The sequence below is a fragment of the Artemia sp. Qi Xiang Cuo genome, chromosome 3 (assembly GCF_049724085.1).
Source record: "Artemia sp. Qi Xiang Cuo chromosome 3, ASM4972408v1, whole genome shotgun sequence".
Classification (NCBI taxonomy): domain Eukaryota; kingdom Metazoa; phylum Arthropoda; class Branchiopoda; order Anostraca; family Artemiidae; genus Artemia; species Artemia sp. Qi Xiang Cuo.
The window spans coordinates 61,318,696-61,346,178 of NC_142796.1; the positions used below are offsets into that span (position 1 = coordinate 61,318,696).

At 34.9% G+C, this 27,483-nt stretch overlaps 1 protein-coding gene across 2 annotated transcripts in view; it reads right to left on the reverse strand.

Moving 5' to 3' along the window:
* The window catches only part of mwh (multiple wing hairs), a 194,735-nt gene that overhangs the window by 94,784 nt on the left and 72,468 nt on the right, over positions 1–27,483 (reverse strand). The window contains exons 3-4 of one of the 2 annotated variants that reach the window (XM_089087066.1): positions 27,016–27,134; positions 21,392–21,541 (exon numbers count right to left, since the gene is read on the reverse strand). In XM_089087066.1, coding sequence (XP_088943192.1) covers positions 21,392–21,541; positions 27,016–27,134 — 269 coding nt within the window. Of the gene's footprint in view, positions 1–6,736; positions 6,858–21,391; positions 21,542–27,015; positions 27,135–27,483 lie in introns of those variants that run through there. The other variant, XM_089087067.1, reaches the window with a different exon arrangement.

A 27,483-nucleotide genomic window follows, 5' to 3' on the forward strand; every position in this document is an offset into this window, starting at 1 on the left:
AATTTTAAGAGCAGAAATAGCCCCGAAAATTTGAAATTAATACCCCCAGTCGATTTTGGGATACTGCTGAGATGCCTTATTTGGAGGGTGGGCGTGGGAGGGGGATTAGTTTACCTCCAATCATTTTCGACTATTAAAAAGGACATCAGCCCTTTCTATTTTCAATCGAACGGGTGCTTTTCGAAGTTCCTACGACACCTCCTTCGATACGAAGTGCCCTGGTCTAAACAACAACAACAACAAAAAAAATGATATATTATACCCACATCGATCTTTACTATAATTAAATAAAAAAAAACAAGTTTTTTAAACTGAAAGTAAGGAGTGACATTAAAACTTAAAACAAACAGAAATTATTCCGTATATGAAAGGGGCTGTCCCTTCCTCAACGCCTCGCTCTTTACGCTAAAGTTTTTTTTATTGTTTTAAAAAATAAAGTTGTGAGAGAGAGTCAAACTTTAGTGTAAAGAGCGAGGCGTTGAGGAGGGGACAGCCCTTTCATATACGGAATAATTTCTGTTCGTTTTAAGTTTTAATGTCGCTCCTTACTTTCAGTTTAAAAAACTTTCAGTTTAAAAGATCGTTTTTTAGTTAATGCAGCTTTGATTTTTGCTCACCGTCATTGAATATGTAAACAAAATTTGCATAAAAATTTTAGTTTTCTTTTGCTAAATAGCTGTCTCTAAATTTGATTCTGACGTAATTTACAAATTAACTTACGTAACGAAGTTCTATATTCGTATATTTTTCTTCTGGCAAAAAATACAAAGTTGCAGATTTTTGCAGATATGAGCTTAAACCTATGTAATAGGGTTTTTTGATACGCTGAATCTGACGGTGGAATTTTCATTCAAATTCTTTCACTTGTAGGGGATGTTTCCCCCCTCTTTAAAAAATCAGGTAAATTTTCTCAGGCTCGTAGCCTTTGATGAGTAACACTAAACTTAATAAAATTTATATATTTAGAATCAGCATTTTAAGCCCATTCTTTTGATACATCTATTGACATCAAAATTCCGTTTTTAAAAGTTTCGATTGCTATTGAGCTATATCGCTTGTTTTTTTTATTATTGTTTTTTTTATTACGTATATGTTATTACGTATATGAGGGGGTTCTCCCCTTAGTCAATACCGTACTTTTTACGATAAAATTTAAAAAAAATTTAATTCACAAACCCCTGAATCACAAAGGCCGTTTAAATAGAATAAATAGCTCTTTTGAAAGCACTAAAAAACAACTTTAGCGTAAAGAGCGAGGTATTGACTTGGGGGAGAACCCCCTCATATACGTAATAATTTCTGTTCGTTTGAAGTTTTAATGCTGCTCCTTACTTTCAGTTGAAAAAACTTGTTTTTTTTAATTTAATTTCTGATCGTTTTTTAAATAATGCTTGGAAATCCGGCGCCCCCTTCATAGAAATGTCCCTTACCCCAAAGAAACATCCTCCACGGAAATATTCTCCCGAGTAACCCCCTCCTCCATCCCCCCCACCAGAAAAAAACCCTTCATGTAATTGCCTGTATACTTCCCAATAACCAATACAATATGTAAGCAATGGACAAAGTTCATAACTTGCAGCCCTTCCTCTGGGAACTGTGGGGGATTAAGTCATCCTAAAAGACATATTTATTAGATTTTCGACTATGCTGAATAAAAAGGCTATCTCAAAATTTTAATTGGGTGACTTTGAGAAAAAAATGAGCGTGGGATGGGGCCTAGTTGCCCTCTATTTTTTGGGTCACTTAAAAATTGCACTATAACTTTTAATTCTTGTTCAAATGAGCCCTCCTACAATTTTCTAGAACCAATGGTTAAACACGATTACCCCTGGGTAAAAAAAAAAACAAATAAACACGCATCCGTGATCTTTCTTCTTGCAAAAATGGGAAAGTACAAATTTTTGTAGATAGGAGCTTGAAACTTCTACAGTACGGTTCTCTGATACGCTTAATATGATGGTGTGATTTTCATTAAGGTTCTATAACTTTTAGGGGGTCTTTCCCCTTTTTTTCGAAAATCAGTCAAATTTTCTCAGGCGCGTAACTTTTGATGGGTAAGATTAAACTTAATGAAACTTATATTTTTGAAATCAGAATTAAAACAGTTCGTTACCCCGAACTGTTTGAAAATGTCAAGCCTTCCAATCACTTTCGATTATTTAAAAGGGCACTAGGCCTTTCCATTTCCAATCGAATGATCCCTTTTTGAGTTTCTACGACAAAACTTTCTATAAACACCTTATATGCCCCCAGGGCATAAATTATAACCCTTACTCTAAGGGCTGTGAGGGTGGTTGTCATCCTCTAAGACCTAATTTCCAGAACTTTCAACTATGTTAAACAGAATGGCTATCTCAAAATTTTGATTGGATGTGTTTGGGGAAATGGTGGGCGTGGAAGGGGTCTTAGTTGCGTTCCAATCACTTTCGACTATTAAAAAGGGCACAAGCCACTCCAATTTCCAGTTGAATGAGGCCTTTTCGAAGTTTCTACGACAACTTCTTCGATACGAAATGCCCTGTTCTAAAGGGAAAAAAAATAATAAATAATACATTGTGCCAACATCGTCCTTATATACCCCCAGGTCATAACTTAAAACCCTTGCCCTAAGGGTTGTGTGGAAGTAACCTCCTCGAAAACATATTTTCTCTCTGGAAATCAGTTACTTTGAACAAAATGGCTATCTTAAAATTTTGATTGGATGTTTTTTGGGAAATGTTGGGCGTAGAAGGGGTGTTATCTGCCTTCTGATCACTTTGGAGTATTAAAAACGACACTAGCTAGTACAAATTCCATTCGAATGAACCCTTTTCGAAGTTATTGCGACAACTCCTTCAATACGAATTGCCCTGTTATGGAAAAAAAAATACATTGTGCCAACATTGTTCTTTACTTAGGCAGCGCGATTGCGCTGTCTATAATAATATCCTGAATCGTCTAATGCTCTTTTACCTACCTCTTTTCATCCGAAAAATCAGAAAGAAAATGAACAGATTTTTAAAGTGGAAGGTAGAATTTTTGTTTCAAGAAAAATTTCTTCTACTTCTTCCTACGAACCGATATACATGGCGAGCCCAAGATGACAGTATTTTTCTTTAAGATACAGATTAGCCGGTATGACGGTTGAAGCCCAGAGGTCGATATCGATAAGTAAAAAAAGGAACAAAAAAACAAAAAAAAAACGGCGGCGTATTAGTGACACCGCCGCCGATAGCATCAGCGGCGGCGTCAGCGCGCTAATGCTAGCTCGGCGTCGCGCCACCGATTTTTTTTCGGCGGCGCGCCATCGACTTTTCGGCGCGGCTTCGGGGTCTACTTGGAGAAACAATCTTAGACCTGAATATCAAGTAGAAAATTTCTTACACTGGTCCAAGGCTTCCTATCCATTTATCAATACGCAGAATCCGAAGATGTTTTAATGTCTAGAATCTAAATAGTCTTAATCTTTGAAGTAAGGTAATGTAAAGGCTTCAGATTTCTTGTAGAAATATCAATTTTGAATGTGTTAAATATGTGAGCTAGAATTAATACACAGAACTTGAAGCTAGTAAAATCAAGAGATAAACAGTTAAACAGAAGTACAACAGAAATTAATGAACAGCTCATTTCTTCTTCTTTTTTGCGTGTCAGCGATAGCAGCTCTAGCTGTGATATGCCCCTGGAACACACACACAGGACTATATTTATTTTTAAAGCATAGCTTTTATTAGAAAAAGGGTGAACTACAGTCCCGAAAAAATTCTTTACTACCATTAAATTCAAAAAAGGGTTTCGGGGGTTCAGGGACCTTTTCTTTGGGAATGCAATAGACTAGGCCTAAATATTTGTTTTCTAATGATAATATAGTTCCCATGTGAAATATCTACTTTAAAAGAATCCCCCGAGAAATGGAACATTTTAACTAGTTTAACTTAAGCAGATCAGGTTTGAACTAGTTTAAGGTCAAATTAAGGGTATTTACTTAAATCATATACTGTTTTGGAAACATCTCTGTTACTTACTAGCAGTCCCAAGATCCGTAAATCATTCCTCTGAAAATGAAGTTGGAACAGAAATATAGGTACTAATTGACTAAAGCACAGATAAAGCGGTACTGATTCATAACTAAATGGAACCCATCAGCTAATAATCTGAGTCAAATTTTGGAGCTGGCCGAAAAATCAGTTTAATTAAGTAAATACACTCCTTAGGCCTACAGCTTTGTATTCAGCCATTTGTGAGCAATCAGCCGTCGATTAAATAAGTGATTAGTATGAACATCTACAAGGTGACAACCGTAGGCTTACCTTTAAGTCATTGAATAAATTAGAAAACTAGGTCGAACCACTTTCCTAATAATGCCAACGATAGTTATTTTTAAGGGTTAAATCATATTTGCAAGGCGTCCCAAAAATATATATTCACACTTAAAATAAATATACCGTCGCTATTACGTATAAAGGTCGCATCTGGCATTCAAGACTTAAGTCATTGAAAAAATTAGAAAACTAGGTTGAATCGCTTTCCTAAAAATGTCAGTAATTTTAAGGGTCTGATCACTACAAAGTGTCCCAAAAATATATATTTCGCCGCTATTACGTCTAAAGGTCGCATCTGACATTTTCAAACTTCTGATTGGTAAGCTGTTCTCGAACAGAAGATCAGCAGCGTTCTGTACGTCCAATAATATTTTAGTCCTACTTATTTATATTGCCCTGCTCTCCTCCTTATGAAAAGGGCCTAACAAACGACTCCTGTCAATTATCTTTGAAGTATTGAAGAAGAATAAAACAGTGTTCATTGAATAATATTCTCTTTTCGAACTTTGTCAGGTAAAACTTTTGTTATGCCTTTGAAAAAAAAAATTATAGAATTTAGCTTTCAAAGAATAATTCACTTGTTTTGTTTTTTCAACACACATTTTCAAATTGACGTCCATTATGGTTCAATCATTGCTGTCGACTGATAATAAGGCAGTTTATGCGTCTTCTTCCTCTGTCAACAAATTTAAATCGGGAGTAGCATATTTTTTATATTGAAGGAGGTAGATGTCTCAAGCTACTAATGTTGATAAGAGACAACAATCAATTATAATTCAGTAAACTTTTAATGCTAAACTAGTTATATCCAATAATGCAACTGAGTGAGGTTACCTGCCCAAGGGCCATATTTTATACAGCTGCACTCCTTTTGGATGAAACTCCCTATAAACTGGAACTGTAGGTCAAGGGTGATTCCAGGGAGGTTAGGGAGTTTGACTCCCCTGAAATTTCTGTCCGACTCACAAAAACGTAACAAAATGCATATAAACACACTTCTGATGTTTTTTTAATTGTGTGTACCCACCCCTTAAAAAACATCCCCCCTTCCCGAAAAAAAAAATCTGAATAAGGCCCTGCGGTAGGTTAAACTGAGGAAATTAAGGATAGATGTAAATTTTTACGGCCAGGGAATATATATATATATATATATATATATATATATATATATATATATATATATATATATATATATATATATATATATATATATATATATATATATATATATATATATATATATATATATATATATATATATATATATATATATTAAGTTAATGTAGATGTGAAACTGCATTTCTTATTTCTAGCACCAAAACAAAAAGTTATCTTATTTCTTAAAACAAAAGTTATCTTATTTTCCCCTTGTGTAGTTCAAGGGCACCAGTTCGTAAATTGAATAGCCGAAAAAAGTGTTTTTTTTTTATCCTTTAACGGCGCAATTACGTTTGCACAAAGTCCTTCATATTTCGTCTTTTTACGATATTAATTTCATAAGAAACTTACCAAAAGCAAGTTTTTCAAAGAAAGTAAAGAGCCATATTAAAACTTAATAAGAGCAGAAAAAAGTCCGGCACTTATTTAGTAGCGGTAAACACGCAAGACGTGAAGTTTGGTTAATGCTAATGAAATAAAACAAAGTATGATAAAAATATAATAGTTTAGAAACATATTTGGGCTATATATTTGCACGTTAGGGGGGGGCTAAAGCAGAGCATATATTAAATATGTAACCCAACCTAAACTAACCTAATCTAGGTACCTTTTTTTGCCCCTTAAACCCCAAAAAACTGGAGTTTAAATATTTGTCACGGAGTCAGCGATACCAAACTACGCAGCGAAACCCTGTTTTTCATATAGCATCTTTGAGATTTTGATGCGGTTCTACTGGCATGTTTACCGGCTACTAAATAACTACCAAAAGTCCTATAATCATCCAAACTTAAAACACTTTCTGATTAAAGATTAACACATCAATCTCAGTTTATTACAACCGACCGAGAATTAGAAAAGAATGTTCCTGCCTCTACACTTGCCAGAAATGTCAATTCAACAAGGAAAATTTACCCCAAGAGTTTGAAAAATACCTAGTGAACAGAAATTTACTGAGCGTAATAGTGAAAAAATTGGGATATTATAGTGCCTAGCTTAGAGATGAACAAAAATAGGGTTACCCTAACTTTCTAAAGGATAAATGTGTTTTCTGCTTCTTGGATATACTCAATAGGTATACAGAGGTTTTAGCCCAGGCGGGAGAATAAGAGGAACCCCTGTGTTCAAGTATGACTGACTTTTTATTTGTAACACAAAGAAATAAATATTATATATATATATATATATATATATATATATATATATATATATATATATATATATATATATATATATATATATATATATATATATATATATATATATATTCAAAATTATCTTACCATTGCCCACTTAATAAAGTATCATCTTAAAATCCATATCAGATTGAATCACATATCAGAGCAAAATACCAAGTGAACGACCGACTGCTGTGTACCGAAGATCTGTCTATGTCCCTACCGGAGCTGCAATGATTAACAGGTGCTTGAAATGGTCCAAAATTAAGTGACGTTTTAAAACTTATTATGATAGCCATACGGTCCCTAGTTGTAAAAGTTTTAAGTCATATAAATCTGGCAAGTAAAAAATAACGGTAAATTGCATAATTTTGAATTGTGCATATTTCTTAAGTTCAAATAACTTTGGCTTTATTTAAGCCCACTGGGGGAAGGACAGAAGCTAGCAGACACGGTTTTTTATTATCCGTTAGCAGGTCTGTCAAAATAGTAAATAAAGTAAATTCTGGTATTTATCTGTTAGGCAGTACACACTAGAGAATTTGAATCTATAAAATCAGACAATAACCGGTTTATTTCTGTTTCTATACGTAGACAATTAGCTTCGGCCCAGTGGAAAACATCATTGTAGCTATCCTTTAATAGATATTTCGCTGGTATTTTGGTTAGGTTGAGTTACATTTTGCATGCAGCCCCGCTATACTTAACCCCGAGCCCCCCTAAAGTGCAAATATACAGCCTAAATTATATATCTCCTATCTATCTCTCAAGTGTTTTAGTAGTTTCAACCCTGTACCTGTAGATCCAAATTCTCGAGTGTGTACTGGCTAACAGATAAGCACCTAAATATTTTTAAATATTGCGAGAAATTATGGATAACCTCACTCCTTCTGTGTTAATGATAAGGCAGACGTAACAAGAACACGGTAAGTAGAACACGGTGCACATGCCTAAAATATTTTACTAAAAATTAGGTTCCTTAGATAGGTAAAACTCGACGAGCGTTTCAAAAATTGTCAAAGCCTTCCACATGTTTTCCAAAAATCGAAAAGTTATTTGGGTGCAGAGGGAGGTAGAAATTTACATGAATGAACTATGGAAAAGTTTCGAATGAAGTAGTCTTGCAAATCTCTATTTTTAAATAATATATTAAAACACTTTCTATAATGGAACTTTCTTTCCAGTGACTGCCTTAATCTTAAGCAATCCAATCATACCAATTATTATGCTTCGTCCAATAGAGCCAAACATCTATATTTCAATTCAAGATCTACTATCGATATTTGAGCAACCTAGATGATGAGCCCCAACAAACCTTCAATGAACCTCAAGCTCCCCTTCGAACCTTCAACCCTTCAACGAACTTTCAACCCTTCACCGAACCCCAAGCTCCCACGCTGAAAAGCCTACCTCCCTTCCTGACCACTTTAATCTAAATACCGTTTTTGAAATCAGGATAGTTTGATTTCTAAAATAAGAACATGAAGTCTGATAAAAATAAGAAATACTAAATTTATCATTCAAAGTTGAGTACCCTATGGTTATTATGCCTCCCCCTCCCCCCAAAAAACTCTCCCGTGCACAACTCAATCTTGCTTAAATCCCCCTCCCATAAAATTCTCCCTAGACCTTTCCTTCCTCACTGAAAATTCCTCAGACCATTCCCAATGGAAAATTATCATCACTTTAATTTGAATTTCACTGTTTTTTATTTAGTTCCTGATTTTTTAAACATTATGCCATGGATTTGCCTCATTCATGGAGGAGTTTCCCCCTAGTCCCTGGAAAGTCCCCTCTAAAAAATGTCTGTATATCCCCCCCCCCCAACGGAAAACTTCCCACGATAAATTTAAGTACATTTCCCAATAAAAAAGACACTATACGTAAACAATGGACAAATTGCATAGCTTACATCCCCTTTCCCCAAGGGCTGTAGAGGGTTATGTCGTCCCCAGAGATATAGTTATCGGACCTTTCATCTATACTGAATCAAATGGTTATCTATAAATTTTAATAAGATGCTATTAGGGAAAAAGGCTCTGATAGGGGGCTAGTTGGCCTCCAATATTTTTGGTCACTAAAAAGGACACTAGAACTTTTAATTTCCATTTAACTCAACTGTCTCCCAATCTTCTAAGTTCATTGGTTTGATACAGTCACGTCTGAGAAAAACAAATTAACATGCAGCCTTGATCTTCCTTCTGGTACAAAAAAAAACATAATACCATATTTTTCTAGAGAGGAGATTGAAACTTCTAAAATAGGGTCCTCTTTAATGCTGAATCAGGTAGTGTGATTTTCGTTAAGATCGCTTGACTTTTGGGGGTTCTCTCCCCATTTTCTGAAAATCAGATACATTCTTTGAGGGCTGTACCTTTTGATGGGCAATATTACACTTAATGAACTTTATATATTTTGAATTAGCATGAAGAGTATTCTTTTGATGTAATAATTGTCATCAATTTTTTTTGTGTGTTCTGGTTTCTATTGAGCAGAGTCCCCACGAACTGTTTGAAAACTTTACAAAATGATTTTAAAATAACATCACTAAGTGTATATATATTTTAAAATTAGTATTATTTAATTCATTGGATATACATTATAACCGTCTTGTATCTTGTAGAGCTTAGGGCTGAAGTCCGCCCCCTCCTGACCCCTTTGTTTTAGGTACCCCTTTGAAATCAGGATAATCGGATTTGTAAGAATAAGTAATCCTTAAACTCACCATTTGAAGTTGTATACTTGAAAGCCCCCCCCCCTCTTGGCCAGTTTGTTCACCCTGGTTCCAAAATACCCCTTTTGGAACCAGGATGAGTTGATTTCTAAAAATCAGAAATCCTTAAATTCACCACATGAAGTTGGATACCTATGGTTCCTTATAATGTTAATAATGCTAATAAAATGTTATCAAATAAATTCAAGATAACATCATTATGCGTCAACATATATATATATATATATATATATATATATATATATATATATATATATATATATATAATATATATATATATATATATATATATATATATATATATATATATATATATATATATATATTGGAAATAAATATCATTTAATTCGTTAAAGAGAGCAAGGAAATAGTAATAAAAAGAATACACCCTCTAGTAATATGTGAAAAAAGGTTTCCTATGATTAGGAAGGGTGGGTCTCTAGTTACCTTATATCTAGTTACCCCGTCGAAACATAGTAACAGACGACGTTTTAAATTCTTCTTGGCGGAATTAAAGAGCTACGAATGGAAACCTCAATTTCGCTCCATTTTTAGGTAAATTTTTATTAAAGAAATACATCCCTGTTGTAATATGCTCTATAAAAAAAAGAAGAAGGGAGAGAGTCCTTAAACATTTTTTAAGGACTCTTCTCTTGGTTTTCAATCAGTGTACATGTAAGAATAAGATTTAAAATACACCTGATTGAAGGAGAAAAAAGAAATGCTTACACATAAGTTTTTCTCCGAAATAGTCTCATGGTCCCGGTAATATCAAAAATATACCACAAGGTGTATTAAAACACAACAAATATGAAATGTTCTGGCCATTATAAACCGTATTAATAGTAGTAATGTAAAAATTGTGTAACATATTATTCTTCACTTAAAAACGGAAATTCTTTGTTAAGATTTTAGTGCTTATCTTTTTACATCCTCTGAACTGTGAAATCTTGGATTCCGAATAGCTTTTTCCTCGGCTACCGGATATTCGATTATGATCCCGATAATCTAAGCATATAACAAATATAGCTTATTGTCTACCACGTTTAACAAATTGAAGGGATATTAATTTTCCAAATATATTACGAACTTTCCTGCTATGCGATATTTTCGGGGATCGATTCGGATATTTTCTTTTTAGGTGCAATGACATGGCAAATAAAAGGGGAGATTCGTTTAATGGTGGAAATGGTTGGCTGCTACTGGGGATTTTTAAATCAACGTCTCCTAGATATCTAGTGGCAATATCCAATTTTATTTTAAAGGGTTTAAAGACTCGAAAATAGGACTTTTCTTTTATTTACTTGTATCTGCTTATTTATTTTCCCTATTTGTATCAGTTTTGTATATGGCTTTACCATCTGTTAAATACAAATATATCACTATATTATATAGAAGATTCGATATAAAACCAAATTTAGTGCATATTGGTCATTTTCATAAAATGTAAGCATGAGACGGGGGTCTTGAAATGTATGATGAAGATATGAATTTTATCGTTTCCAATAGACTTTCGTCAACAGATGTTACCAACAGACGTTATCAACAGGCTTTCGCTAATATTCAGGTTCTGTATTTTTTAATCCAGAACAAAATTTTAAGCTGGCACTGGGTCAGAACTCAAATAAAATCGATTAACAGGGTAGTTCTTTTCCAAACCCTATACTGTAATAATAAGTCAGATTTAGTTTTTGGGCATATTTCAACATGTTTCTTCTAAGTCTTGTTCTTTGTAATTTGCGTCGTTGAAAAATAGCAGAAAGTTTTGGGGAATTTTGAAAATGAGTACAGTAAACAGAACTGCATACATATCTTACGGAGTATTTTTGGGATTTCAAAATTTGAAAGGTACGTTGGAATAGTTCCATGGAAAAATAGTCTTGGGGTAAAATACCCCTTCCCCGAAAAAAATACAGAGCAAGGCTCAGTAAATGCTTTCCATAAAACGTGTACCACTATGTTGCAAGTAAACTTAATGAGAGGTGACAGATAGAATCCCAGTTTTTTCCACGATGGGATTTCACCAATTGGACCACTTATAGAACAATTAAAAAACTCAAGAAATAAAGGCACCAATAGGCAAATACCCGTTTATTTCGTGTTTTACGGATAAAATAGCGTAATGATTGCCTTTTCATTGTTTTAGTAACAAGGGAACGAGATTAGCTGGGTGAATAGAAACACAATTTAAAAATCTCTTTCCAAAAAGATTAATAGTATCAATTTTAATCGTTACCAATCAAAAAATTGATAAAAGATTGACTTATTATTCGTTACTCAGGTACCGAAGATACGCCTAGTTTTAAGATAGGACTTTATTTCTAATTTTCGTGAGTTTTAATATGGCTCTTTACTTTTCTTTGACAAAGTTCTTTTCCACAGGGTTTCAAAAATTAATAGTAAAAACGCAGGGTACAAAAGATTTTGTGCACGCGTAATTACACCATTTAAGAAGAAAAATAAAACCGATTCTATTTTGTCTGGCCAGTTCGTGAATTGGTGCCTCTGAACTATCAAACAGTTCGTGGTAACGAACTGTAAGTAAGGAGCGACCCGGCTCAATGGTAACCGAAACTCTAAAAAACGGAAGTTTGATACCAATGGATACATCAAAAGAATCAGATTTTAATGCTGATTTCAAATATATAAGTTTCATCAAGTTTAGTGCTACCCATCAAAAGTTACACGCCTGAGAAAATTTGACTGATTTTCAAAAACAGGGGGAAAGACACCCTAAAAGTTATAGAACCTTAATGAAAATCACACCATCATATTCAGCGTATCAGTGAACCCTGCTGTTGAGGTTTCAAACTCCTATCTACAAAAATGTGGAATTTTCCATTTTTTGCCAGAAGAAAGTTCACGCATGCGTTTTTATTTGTTTTTTTTTCTTTTCCCCAGGGGTGATTGTACTGACCCAGTGGTCCTAAAATATCGTGAGAGGGTCCATTGGAACGGAAATTAAAATTTTTAGTGTCCTTTTTAAGTGACCAAAAAAATAGAGGGCAACTAGACCCTCTTCCACGCTCATTTTTTTCCAAAGTCACCCGATCGAAACTTTTAAGATAACCATTTTCTTCAGCATGGTGGAAAATATTATAACTATGTCTTTTAGGATGACCTAATCCCTCGAAGCCCCCAGAACTTATGAACTTTGCCCATTGTTTACATATAGTATTGGTTATTGGGAAGTATACATAAGTTTTCAGGAGGTTTTTTTTCTGGTAGTGGGGGGGGAAGTCGGGGGTTATATTGGAGGATCTTTTCATGAAGGAAGTTTTCATGGGGGAAGGAAAATTGCCATAAAGGGGGCGCAAGACTTGCCAGCATTATTTATTGGTTATTGGGAAGTATACAGACGTTTTCAGGAAGAATTTTTTTCCGGAGGGCGGGGCTGGAGGAGGGGGTTTCTCGGGAGAATCTTTCCGTGGAGGATGTTCCTTTGGGGTAACAGACATTTCTATGAAGGGGGCGCCGGATTTCCAAGCATTATTTAAAAAACGATCAGAAATTAAACAAAAAAAACAAGTTTTTTCAACTGAAAGTAAGAAGCAACATTAGAACTTAAAACGAACAGAAATTATTACGTATATTAGGGGGTTCTCCCCCAAGTCAATACCTCGCTCTTTACGCTACAGTTTTTTTTTAGTGCTTTCAAAAGAGCTATCTATTCTAATTAAACGGCCTTTGTGATTCAGGGGTTTGTGAATCCAATTTTTTTTTAACTTTTAGCGTAAAGAGCGTGGTATTGACTAAGGGGAGAACCTCCTTATATACGTAATAACATATGCGTAATAAAAAAACAATAAAAAAAACAAGTGATACGGCTCAATAGTAATAGAAACTTTTAAAAACGGAGTTTTGATGTCAATAAATGTATCAAAAGAATGGGCTTATAATGCTAATTCTAAATATATAAATTTTATTAAGTTTAGTATTACTCATCAAAGGCTACGAGCCTGAGAAAATTTACCCGATTTTTTAAAGAGGGGGGAAACATCCCCTACAAGTGAAAGAATTTTAATGAAAATCACACTGTCTGAGCAGAAAACCCTATTACATAGGTTTCAAGCTCATATCTACAAAAATCTGTAACTTTGTATTTTTTGCCAGAAGAAAAATATATGAATATAGAAGTTCGTTACGTAAGTTAATTTGTAAATTACGTCATAACCAAATTTAGAGACATCCATTTAGCAAAAGAAAAGTAAATATTTATGAAATTTTTTTTTTCTTATTCAACGACGGTGGGCCAAAATAAAAGCTGCATTAACTAAAAAACGATCAGAAATTAAATAAAAAAATAAGTTTTTTAAACTGAAAGTAAGGAGCGACATTAAGACTGAAAACGAACATAAATCATTCCGTATTTGACAGGTGCTATCCCTTTCTCAATGTCTCAATCTTTACGCTGAAGTTTGAATCGGTCTTACAAATTCATTTTTTTAAACGATAAAATAAACTTTAGCGTAAAGAGCCAGCCGTTGAGGAGGGGACACCCCTTTCATATACGGAATAATTTCTGTTCGTTTTAAGTTTTAATGTCGCTCCTTACTTTCAGTTTAAAAAACTTGTTTTTCTTTTATTTAATACAAAGAAAAAACAAGGAGCTTTCTTTACGAAAACTCCAGTCCAAAACAGCAATATCTTAAGTTGAATATCCCGCAAAGAGCACTCTCGAAGTTCAATTGACTACGGGAGTGATTTGCTATGGGACAGGGAGGGCAACTTTCCCCCTATCCCAGTTTCCCCCCCCCCCACGTAAAATTTTGCATCTTCAAAAACCTTGCCAATACTAAGACAGGCCTACATAGTTCAAGCATCTACAGAAACAAATCAGTTTTCTTTAGTAAACCTTTGCCTTTCTGGTATTATATGCCTCATTTTTCACTTTTTACTGTCATTTTCTCTTGAACTGGGAAAATCTCTTGAACTGGGAACTCCAACGTAACCCCCCCCCTCCGGATTTTGACAAAATTAAGCCACTGCAATTGACCAGTTTTATCAACCGGTAAGGTTTACTTGACCTGCTAATTAATCAAACAATCAGTGGGCATAAATTTGATACAAATAGGGGATGAACTAAAACGCAAAATAAACCCAGATCAGAATGTTTAAGAATAGTAATAATGTGATTGATATTCGCTAACCCCTGTCAAACTGTCAACCTTAAATTGAAAGTTTTTTCTGGTTGTTGGTCTCTAGATAATTTCGAAGATCATTGCCTTTCTATGACGATAAATAAAAGTTCAAATAGGGATAAAATCCTTTTAATAGACAGTGATAAATTTCACAAAAAATAAAAGATACAGATGCAGTGACCGAAATATCTAGTGTTTTTTTGTGAAATTTATCACTGTCTATTAAAAGGATTTTATCCCTATTTGCACTTTTATTTATCGTTGGGTCTCTGATTTCAGAAAGATTTAAGAAAAATATATTATGGAGACTGGGAGACGGAAGACGAACATTCCCAAGGTTGAAATACTAACCTTGATCAGAGGTGTCATTTCGGTGAGGGGCGGCAGGGGGGCGGGCAATTGCCCTGCCAATAGTTTGTAGAAAAAATACTATATATCCCAAGACCCTTGACTCTTCAGATTGAGACCCCTCTTGGCCACTCAATAAAAATGCTGGAACTACGCCCCTGACCTTGATACTAACCAGAAACGGTAGTATATTAATTATTGGAAAAATTATCGTGCCGTTCCCGAGAAACCCAAATATATAGATATAGACCCCGATGCCGCGCCGACGAGGGAAGACCGGTGGCGGCGGGGCAAAAACAGCGCGCCGCCGGCGTGATCTATGCTGACCGTAAACATTAATGTTTTCATCAGTCTTTGTCAAATCACAACTTAAATTTACAACAGATTCGGGCCTATTCATAAGTTCAAAAATTCACAAGTCGCTGGCTGGAAACTGGTCTTCTTCGTTATTTATCAGGAGAAGTAGAAATCTGGTAGAAACGAAATGGCCGTGGCGTTTCACAACCCTTGCATAATACGAGTAGTTGAAGGATCTATTAGCTATGTATTCTTAACATAAATAATTATCAAAAATTAGTAGTCTTTTTTCATCGAGCATTACTGCATACAAAACTTCAAATACCGTATCACAAAATTCGTCAGTTATCCGGGTAAAAACTTTGAATATAACTTTGAACTTAGAAGCTTAATTTTTTCATAATGCCCTTTGCCTATATCTGTTTTGTCCCCTTTAAAACAGTTGAAATAGGCGACTTTGATATTGATTTTTTTTTTTGCTCTTTTGGATTCCTAAAAAGCCTTCTTGTATTAAAAACTGGTTTTTAATAAAAAATTTAAAAAAATGCAGTTTAAATTGTTTTTTTGGTTTCTTTATAGAATATATGTCATGTAGGCTAAGGCTGAACTGCTGCTTTTTTATTGCTTTTGGCTGCTCTTTTGGATATTATTCATTTTTTTTCTTTTGGGGATTCAATCCAAATCATAAACTGATAAATACCTATTATCCGTCAAATTATGAACTGCATCTAAAAGGAATAAATTTATCCAATTGAAAAATGCACGGTGAACACTTCACATGAGAACATGTCAATTACAATGAAACAAAAAGCACTTAATAGTTTATTCGGTATGAAGAAAAATGAAGTGCCAGCTATTTTCTTAGGTAAAAAATGAAAAGCTCGTCTATTTTAAATGTAATTTAATAAAATAATGTTCAGACTGAAGTAGCTCAAAGAAGATGTTGAGATTTTCTTTCTAGTTCATCACTTTTGATCCAAGCAAAATGTTAGGAGACTTAGTATCGGTTTTTGAGTTTAAGCTTTGATTTCCAAATGCTCACAAAAATTATCAAATTTAAGAAAGTCGCAACAATAAGTCACCTGTGGTCAAAATACTCAAAGACTCCTCTTTGATCCCCACCCAGGCTCAAAACTTCTGCTATGGTCATATCCATGGAAATCTCCAAAGAGTTTCTTTTTAAAATAGCTTTCAAGCGTAGTTAGGGGTACTTAGCCTTTTTTGCTTTTCTTCAAAGCTTTGAAAAAAGTGTTATAATATTCCAAATGATACATTTGTTATATTTGTGTATATTTTTGGTAATCATTTGTGGGGTGATCGAATTTTTTAAACCACTGTAGATACGTAAGAACGTTGCAACATCTAGTACCCTGAAAGTCATAAGACTGTCAAAGACTCCTCCTTGAACCTCCCAAATTGAAAGATTTTATTATGACCTGGCCTTTTAATGTAACTTGGGCACTGGACCAAGGGCGCCATTGTCACTCGAACGCAACGTTAGGTGGGAATGTCGATATCGCTTTCGTCACGCCAATTTGTTTTAGTGTGAATCTGCCTGGTACTTATGAATGAATGTTTTCAATGTAAACCCGTTTCATAAAAAAAACGGGTTGGACGCATATGTCCCTTTCCCTTTGGATGATAAAACTATGCAAGTGCTGTATCAAGTGTAACTACGAAAATCTTGTTCATTTTTGTCAACGTTTCAACTTTTTGGTATCCCTGCTTTCAATAAAAAAAATCAAGGTACTATCACTTAAATGTAATACCTCCCTATGCCCCCCCCTCTGGATACCATCTTGATAGGATACCGTCTCTGCTTAAAAAAAATAATTAACTTATTGGCATCCCTGCTTTCAAAAAAAATAATAAAAATGGAGGTATTATCATTTAAATACGATAGCTCACTCTGGATACCACCTTGATAGGATGCCGTCTCTGATTTAAATAAAAAAAAAAAAAACTTCTTGACATCCCTGCTTTAAATAAAAAAAATTCGAGATATTGTCATTTAAATGTAATACCTCCCTACCCCCCCCCTCTCTGGACACCACCTTGATAGGATACCACCTCAGCTTAACATTAAAAAAATAACTTACTTAATATAACTAGGTCACTATATGGTTCAAACAAACACGCAAAATAATGTTAAACAGCTAAGTGTTCCTTGAAAAAAATTAAGGATATGAGTAAAGGGGTATAAAGACAACAACAAAAATGTCAAAATTATTCAGATATACCTCAAATTATTGAGAAACGGAGTCATAGATTCGCCGTGGCATTCAATAAGATCCAAAGAATCTAATTAAAAGGGAGCACACACAAAAGCCAAATTAGGCCAGTAGCCTATGAAAAATCGTAAAATACCCAAGACAATTAAAAAGTCCTAATGGGGGGCCCTGGGTCCATCAAAATATTTCAATGGTTTCTCAGGAAATTTGATATCATTTTCTTCTGCCTCCACTTTAAATGAAAAAAAATAATTATCTTTTTGGCATCCCTGCTTTCAATAAAAAAAATGAGGTATTATCATTTAAAATAATAGCCCCCTATCCCCCCCTATGGGCAATAATTTACAATTTATTTATGAATCATATTTTTGGGGTAACTTCCGTTTCAATCTTTAATTCCTATCGTACCTTGTACCTTGTTTAATTACAATCGTACCTTGTACATAGCTTAGTCTATAGCTAAATTTTGTCTCAATAGAAGGGTGTTTTTTTTTTGGGGGGGGGGGGGTAAAAATGTTTAAGAAAGAATATTGTATTTTCTATAAGGCGTTCAAAAATTGAGTATTAAACATTTAGAAAATCTTATCTAAAAACAGCAAAAGAAAAAAAAAATTCTGCAAACTTACAATTCACCTGTAGAACCAATCTGTCGGCTGTCAATTTCAAAATCCAACTGAAGGCTGAAGCTGTATAGCAGTGAATGCGTTCTATAATTCTATTCAACTTGAAAATAAAATTCTTGACTACGAATGATGTAAGAAATAGCGATTGGGAAACTGCATTCGAAATGATTTAAACTCATTTCATAAAGACGATACTTTTTTTGTCAACATATGAAGAACTGTGTATATTACAGCATTTGCAAATGCATATTGCATCTGTCTGGTTTTTATGCAAAGTAACAAAAGAGACGAAAATTAACGAACCAGAGAGTAGTGAAGAATTATGGAATGCAAAGTAATATTTGGCAGGGAAAGTCACTGGTGATAAATCACTAGGGGTGGCACCGTGATTGCGTGATATTGGGGATTCGGAGAGCCAAATTTTTTTTCGGGGTGACGCATAGATTTTCGGGGATATACCCGAAAATTCGGGGATAGTGCAAGCCCTGCTTGATTTCTAATCAGGACAATCGAAATACTAAACCACACGAGAAGGAAAAGCTCCGACTTCGCGGTTGATGCAATAAAAAATTGCCGCAAAATTAATTTAAAGTCGACCGAACGCCGCCGCCTCTGTCGGCGGCATTCGGTCGATCCGCCGGCGCGGCGCCGGGGTCTATATAGATAGATACACATTTATTGCTCGTTCAAAGATATAGGACAAGCTTCTTGTTATGTCCGTAAACAAGCAAAATGGAAAGAATAGCAAACATGGAGCTTGATTTGGTATCAGTTCATGCTAAACTGGAACAGAAAAATGAACTTAGCGAAAATCAGAGCAGTGGAGACAAGCTGTTTCCTTAATATGAAAGTTTACAGATACACTGAGAATGGTGTTTGGCCTTGTACATAATTAAATAAAAAAAACAAGTTTTTTAAACTGAAAGTAAGGAGCGACATTAAAACTTAAAACGAACAGAAATTATTCCGTATATGAAAGGGGCTGTCCCCTCCTTCGCTCTTTACGCTAAAGCTTTTTATTGTTTTAAAAAATAAAGTTGTGGGACAGAGTCAAACTTTAGCGTAAAGAGCGAGGCGTTGAGGAGGGGACAGCCCTTTCATATACGGAATAATTTCTGTTCGTTTTATGTTTTAATGTCGCTCCTTACTTTCAGTTTAAAAAACTTGTTTTTTTTATTTAATTTCTGATCGTTTTTTAGTTAATGCAGCTTTTATTTGCATAAAAATTTTACTTTTCTTTTGCTAAATGGATGTCTTTACAAATTAACTTACGTAACTAACTTCTATATTCGTATATTTTTCTTCTGGCAAAAAATACAAAGTTGCAGATTTTTGCAGATATGAGCTTGAAACCTATGTAATAGGGTTTTCTGATACGCTGAATTCTGACGGTGTGATTTTCATTAAAATTCTTTCACTTGTAGGGGATGTTTCCCCCTCTTTAAAAAATCGAGTAAAATTTCTCAGGCCTGGAGCCTTTGATGAGTAATACTAAACTTAATAAAATTTATATATTTAGGATCAACATTATAAACACATTCTTTTGATACATTTATTGACATCAAAATTCCGTTTTTAAAAGTTTCGATTACTATTGAGCCGTATCGCTTGTTTTTTTTTATTGTTTTTTTATTACGTATATGTTATTACGTATATGAAGGGGTTCTCCCCTTAGTCAATAACACGCTCTTTACGTTAAAAGTTAAAAAAAAATTTGATAAACAAACCCAATAATCAAACTGGCCGTTTAATTATAATATATCTATATTTTTAAATCACTAAAACAAAACTTTAGCGTAACGAACGAGGTATTGACTTGGGGGAGAACCCCCTAATATACGTTATAATTTCAGTTCGTTTTAATTTCTAATATTCCTTTTTACATTTCAGTTGAAAAAACTTGTTTTTTTTATTTAATTTCTGATCGTCTAATGATCTATTTAATTTCTAACGCTTGGAAATCTGGCGCCCCCATCATCGAAATGTCTCATCCCCCAACGAACCATTATCCACGGCCATATTCTCCAGAGTAACCCCCTCCTCTAGCCCCCCCCCCCCAGAAAAAATCCTTCCTGAAAATGGTTGTATACTTCCCAATAACCAATAAATAATGCTGGCAAGTCTGGCGCCCTCTTCATGGCAATTTCCCTTCCCCCATGAAAACTTCCTTCATGAACAGATCCTCCAACATAACCACCGACCCCCCCTTCCCACCCACAACCAGAAAAAAAAACACCGGAAAAATTCTGTATACTTCCCAATAACCAAAACTAAATGTTAACATTGGGTAAAGTTCATAACTTTTAGCCGTCCCTCTGGGAACTTTGGGGGATCAAGTCACCCTAGAAGACATATTTATCGTATATACTACCATGTTGAACAAAACGGCAGTCTCAAAATTTTGATCAGGTGACTTTGAGAAAAAAATAAGCGAGGGAGGGGGCCTAGTTGCCCTCCATTTTTTTTGTTCACTTAAAAATGGCACTAGAACTTTCCTTTTTCATTCCAGTGAGCCCCCGCGCAATGTTCTAGAACTAGTGGGTCGATATGATCACCCCTAGGAGAAAAAAACAAACAAATAAACACGTATTAGTGACGTTTCTTCTTACAAAAAATATAAAATTCAACATTTTTGCATATAGGTGCTTGAAACCTCTACAGTAGAGTTTTCTGATACGCTGAATATGATGGTGTGATTTTCATTAAGGTTCTATAACTTTTAGGGGTCTTTCCCCCTTTTTTGAAAATCAGCCAAATTTTCTCAGGCGCGTAACTTTTGATGGGTAGCACTAAACTTGATGAAAGTTATATATTTGAAATCAGCATTGAAATCTGATTCTTTTGATATATCTATTGGTATCAAAAACCCGTTTTCTAGAGTTTCGGTTACCATTGAGCCGGGTCGCTCCTTACTTACAGTTCGTTACCACGAACTGTTTGACATGTTTAAGGAAAAATTACTAAATTCTACAATACAAAAGATATGTTGCAAAATCTACTAGTTTTCTTTAATTGATATATTTCTAGCTTTGGCAAGCAACGAAAAGATGACGAAAGAAATACTCGCTCAAGGGCGCATCCAAAATTTTGTTCGGGGGGGGGGATTAAAATAAAGAACTTTTTAAAACACCTCAAAAATCTTTCTATATGTATTTTTTTACGTTTTTACAAGTCAAACAAAAATTTCAAAGGGAAGGGGTTTAAGCCTTGTACCCCACCTCCCCCTGGAGACTGCCTTTTACCAGCCTAAGGTTACTGGACATCTAAAAACTATGAACACATAATGATGTAGAGGGTTTTTCTGAAGAAACTGATAATGTTATATTTTAGTATCCCTCCTATTCCCTAATTAGTAATGGCTACGCCCGCAATAAGTATTGGATTACCTGCAAGACTCTGATTCAAATTCTGATTCACAACAGGAACAACAAATAGATGCTTCGTCAATATCTACGATTTCTTCAATTAAGTTGTCACCACAATCTTCACAATCCGAATAATTAGAATTCCCATCAGGCGGGTCTCGGGAAATTTCACTGAAAAGATTTAACTAATTTACTATCTTAAAATAAAGAACAGGTGGTACTCTTCTCAAATACAGGACACATACGATAAGTGAAGTTTGGTTAATGCTAATGAAATAAAACAAAATAGGATGAAAATATAATAGTTTATGAACAAATTTAGGCTATATATTTGCACATTAGGGGGGGGGGGAAGCATAGCATATATTAAAGACGTAACCTAACCTAACTACCTTATAGTCCCCCTAAACCCCAAAAAACTAACGTTAAAATCTTTGTCACGGACTGAGCAATATCTCACTATGCAACAGAGACCTGTTTATCAATACCGGCTTTGAGATTTCAATGCGGTCTTTCTTTCGTGTGTACTGTATTTGAGAAGAGTACTGAACAGTTTGATGTAAAAAGGGTTTTTGTCTGGGTCAAGCCAAGCAGACAATCAAGCCACTGTCCAATACTTCCATGTTAAAAAATAGTGCGTTTTGATTCCATTAGTTTATTTTTATGATGTATTTCCGTTTGCCAACCAAACTATTCCTTAAGTGCATATCTAACCCCATCTTTTGGTGCACTTGCATCAAATAGCAGTGCCGAACGACATTTCTAGACTGACAATAAGGAAAATACAATTCTTGGAGACATTGCAACTTTGTCTTTGTCAACTTTATTGGCGCTTCTTTGAGAGACTTTTAGTCAGGGAACAAGAGAAAAAATATTTCAATTCACAACAATTTTCACATGTAAAGTCTCTGTTTTTCCGGGGCAAGCCTTATAGAGGTAGAAGAAGAAGAAGAAGAGAGAGAGTTGGATAGTTAAAATAATAAGAATTTCAACCCTTTGGTTATGAAATTTTGGGACAACTGGTGTGTAATGGTTATTATGAATCCTTGATAGTTATTATCTTTATTGACAGTGCATGGAAATTGTGTGGCTGCGATTGCTTGAAAAATTATAATTTTGTAGAAACTTCAATATGTAAATCGGTATGGAAACAAGAACCATCAAGTCAGAAGATAAATGCATCCAAGACAGATTAGGATTCAAAACTTAAAAAAAACAGTATCAATGTTTTTACACAAGATTCTGCTTCGTAAAAAAAATGGAAAGCTTTTGATTTCATTTTTTCTTACTTAAAGAGTGTGTTACTTTTGCACTTGGTGATAGTAGATGTCCAAGCAAGTGTAGATTTTAAACAGAAAAAGTAAATTTCAATAGTTTACTCACGATAACAAATTGTACGAGATCTTCACTCTTAGAATTTTTATAAAACTGTTGTGTAATGGACTAAATAAAGCTTTGTTATTTTCCACGCCGAAAGACTCCAAAACATGTAAGACAGTGGCTGTACGAAATTTCAAATTTCACAAAAATTTCGAACACATGAATATATTTAACTCTAAAATTTAAAGTTGCCTACTTATTTTAGGTCAACAATTTTTGAAATTTTTGCACTCAAAAATACTTAACATAGCTGAAAGAGAAAAACACATTTTGGGACACTGAAATCGTGGCTCAGCCCACAGTTCACTTTTTGGTCATGTAGACAGTCCATATACGGAGTGGGTGGTTGGAATTAAATTACCAAAGACATCAAACAGAAAAATGTTTGCCTCCTCCCTTGGGTTCATCTTAGGTTCGTTCATTTAAGAAAGTCACAATTGTCTAAGATTTTCTTTTAATTATTTCAATATTTCGAAGTGTTTTGGGCATTGTCATATTTTCTTCGGTGTTGCCACACTGAAGAAATAAACGAAAGTTATTAGCTAAATTTGACAACCCTTTCCGTCTGTAAAAATTAAAACTTCAACAATATATTGATTCCCCCAAAAGACTACAGATTCAAAATAGTGGTGGATCCAGGGGCCGAGGGGGAGCACACCCCCTAACATAGTCTAAAGTAGTGTAATTTACTTAATTAACGCAAGTTCGCGTTAATTAAACTTGCTTTTAACGCAAGTTATCAGATCAACCTATTTTGTCCCCCCCCCCCCAAAAAAAAAAACAACAACAAACAAACTTGGATCCGCCACTAATTCAAAAGGGAATCTACGCTTTCTTAAGCTGTTTAATATCAAAAATTAATTTTTGCTTATTATTCACCCATGTTGTTTTTTTCAAATTTTGGGCCTACTTAGCACCCAAACCTACATAACTACATATCGAGGTCTTTTTCATTAAAGGTTGAATTAGACATGCATAGTTGTTAAAGTTACAACTGATCCAAATCAAGAATTAAAAGAATTTAAATTGAATTAAAATCAAGTATTTTGCAGTAGGCATCAAGACATGGCTAATTGTAGAAAAAGCCCAGATAGATAGTCCGAGTAATTGAGAGGCAAATCTGAGATAAGACCTTTTTAGGATTGTATAAAAATGATGTCATTTCATTTGCTGATAGATAAGTCTATCTATCATCCAACCATAGGTCCTTCCTAGGGCAGAACTAAGGTAGATAGTCATAAAATCAAGGGATGAAAGATTGGATTGACTTTGGGTTGTCGCGTGACGGACAATGTCCACTTGTCTTGTATGTAAAATCTGGGACTGAATTTGGTTGGACTTACAGGCGGCGAACAAGTGAAACCTAAGCCTAATAGGCTTGGCCGCTTGTGGTCTAAATGTGGAATACGGTGTTATAAATATTGAAATAAGTCCCTTGGAACTGCAGGCAAACGGTGAAACCTATAGTTTCCCAAGTGTTTGGTTAGATGGTAAACGACGGAAGTAAGTATGACTCTCTTATTGGACAAATACTTGTGCGTTAGCTTTTGGAAAGGCACCCCTGCCTAGAATCTCTGGCAGGTTGACCAAGAATTTAAAATTGACATAGGACCGTTAGATTGTAAGTTACCACTGATCCAAACAATCTGATTTCATTTTCGTTGTCTCTTGTACTTTAAATTTTTTCTAAATGTAATAGTTCTTAATTTTATTTTGTCAATGAAGCAATCTATATGGGAAATGGTAGGGATCACAATGCTCTTTTGGAAAAAAAAGGAACAATAGAAAAGGTTATCTCTATCAACAACGTGACGACATCACAGCCAAGACGTAAGTCACAGTGCAGACCCAGGGGTACTACCCTTCCTCTAGCACTTGTGCGGTAAAAAAAGGCTTTAAAATGTATTTGAAAAAAAGGCTTAAAAATCCAAGTGAGGCCATTCAGTAGAAAAAGAAGTGAAAGAATAAACAGCCCCGACCAATCATGCAAAAATTCTAGTTTTGCCACTCATCTGCCATTGAATATTTTCGTTTTTTCTCAGTAAAAATCAGATTTTGACTTATTATATATATGTTTGACGGAATTTCTTAACAATTTTTAACAATAGCAGTTCAAAAATGCTTTGGATTGATGGAAACAGGGAAATACTTTCACATACATGGGTTGAAAATGTGCATGATCTTTGTGGATCTATAGAGCTGATGGAATTGTAATTCCGATCATGTCAAAACCTTGAGAACAGACAAATATTAAGCAGCTATCCCCTCCACATGCCCTGAAAGTTTCATCTTGTTTTTCTTAACTTTTCGTGAGATATTACAGATATAACCTTTGACAATCTTGGAGGCACATAGTGGATTTTAACTTACATCAGTTTACCACTCAACATACCCTAACAATTGCAACTAAATATCCTTAGCAGTTCCTGAGATAGCACAGACATGCCCTATGGACAGAACTGGATGCATATAAGGTCTTTTTATTTAGTTCAACGTCTTCAAAACTGAAAACCCTGTCCTGTTCTTAAGATATTGTATCTATACTATTTTGACAACCCTGGAGTGCCTTTTGAATTTGTTTTAAAGCAACATAAGCTTTCCGTGAAAGTTTCTACTTTATACCCTATTCCAGTCCTAGGATATCCCACTTGTGCCATTTTGACAACCTGGATTCACTTAAACTGTTTTGATTTAGTTCAATAGTTGCAGCAGTACTAGTAGAAGTAGAAGCAAAAGAGGTAGTAATACTATTAGCTTCGGAAATTTTAGCTTAATATCCTAAGGCGTTACTGGGATATCGTTAATACACATTTTTGATCAGAGGCGAATCTCCAGCATTTTTATTTGGGGGGCAAGAGGGGTCCATATCAGAATAGTTAAGGGGCAAGAGATATATACTAATTTTTCTCCTCATTATTGGGGAGAAAATGCCCCCCTTGCCCCCCCCCTTCCCCAACGACGCCCCTTCCTTTGATAATCCATATGCACATACTATATTTGATTCTGTTCAACACCCTCTTCAAAATGCCCTGAAAGCTTCACCTTAGTACTCTAAGTATGTCCTCAGATATTGCTGATATGCCATTTTTACCACCTTAATTCCACACCACCCTCACCACTTCCTGAAAGTTTTACCATATACCATACCCTTTGCATTAGTAATAGTAGTAGTCGTATTAGCTTAAGTAATAGCAGGGGCATTAGGAGTAGTATTTAGTGATAGCCGTAGTAGTATTAGTAGTAGCAGAAGTATATTCAGTTTTATTAGTTCAACATCCATCTCAACATGCCTTAGAAGTTTCAACCTTATATTCTAAGCTGTTCTTGAGATATTCCTGAATCACCCTTTTGAAGCCTATGTACAAATAGCGTGTTTAAGTTCAATTCAACATTCCCCTCGACATTCGCTGAAAATTTATCCTTACTACCCTGAGCCTTAGCAGTAGTATTAGTAGCAGCAGTAGAAGAAGTAGGAAACAGTAGACTATACACATAGTATGTTGCAGAAAGACTGAAAAAGCAGGTAAATACGAATTCCCGCTTTGATTGACATACTCGCCGAAAAAAAGGGAACTAGAATTTGCTTGTCTTTTCGGTTCAATTTTACAGTCAAAACAAAAATTCTCGATAGCTTTCGATGCTAGATAGTCCCCTGGGAGAAATCGCTAACGGACTCTTTGTCTTTAAGACGGTCAGCCGACGCTGAGGCTCTGAAAATCAATGTTACAGTATCAAATTTCAAACACAAAATTCAAATTAGTGTTGCATAATACTAGGAAAGAAGCAAGATGTCAACGTGAGCAGTTCTAAGGAAATATTGTTTATTCCTTTTGAGCTGAGGTAAGTGATGCAGTATACGCACAGTGACGTCAATTCATAAAATTTAGAGGGGGGGAGGTTGTATTTCTCAAAATTTCTTAATGTAAATACTAAAAAAGGACTTTTTCCAATAAAGTGCCTCTAAAAACCTATTTTTCAAAATCTATGAGGGGAACAAATCTAGCAGTAGGGAACAACCCCCCCCCCCCAGGTTGCCACCACTATGTACACAGAGAGTTCCACTAGTAAAATCCATAAGAACCTCTGAATAGGATTTGTATACAACTCGTTTTGCCATTCGGGGTCTGTCTTCTTACTAAGGGGGTGGGCTGTACCTGTAATTCAATGGATAAAAAAGACATGAGGGGGGAAATTATGATGTTCTGTACTCATTACGTTTTATGCACAATATCAGCATTTCATATTTTGAATTCAATGACTCTTACCAAAATTCAGGATTTGATGAAGAAGAATCTTGAGGACGAGTTCTTGGTGTCGAAACTTTGTCAATCTTATGAACTACTCCATTCCAGTAGTTGTGAGCAACCCATATCATAAAATTTACCTAAAAGAGGTAATATAAGGAATGAATTTAGGCCACGTTTCCTGGACTACATAAGGGTTGCCACCAGGTGACAAAAAATCATTTAATTTCTGAAAAAAAAATCAATCAACAAAAAATCCACTACATTCTTGAAAAATCATTAAATTTAGCACATGGGCGCCAGTAAGGAGGGCAAGGGGGCCATGCCCCCCTGGGAATTTGGGACTATAAAGTAATTATAAGGAAACCAAAGGAGAAAGAGAAGAATAGGGATAAACATGGAAAAAATGTTTGTTGCCCCCTTGTTGGTTGTCTGCCAATAGATTTTGAACCATAATAAGGAAAATATAAGTTCTAATCTGTGACTGAG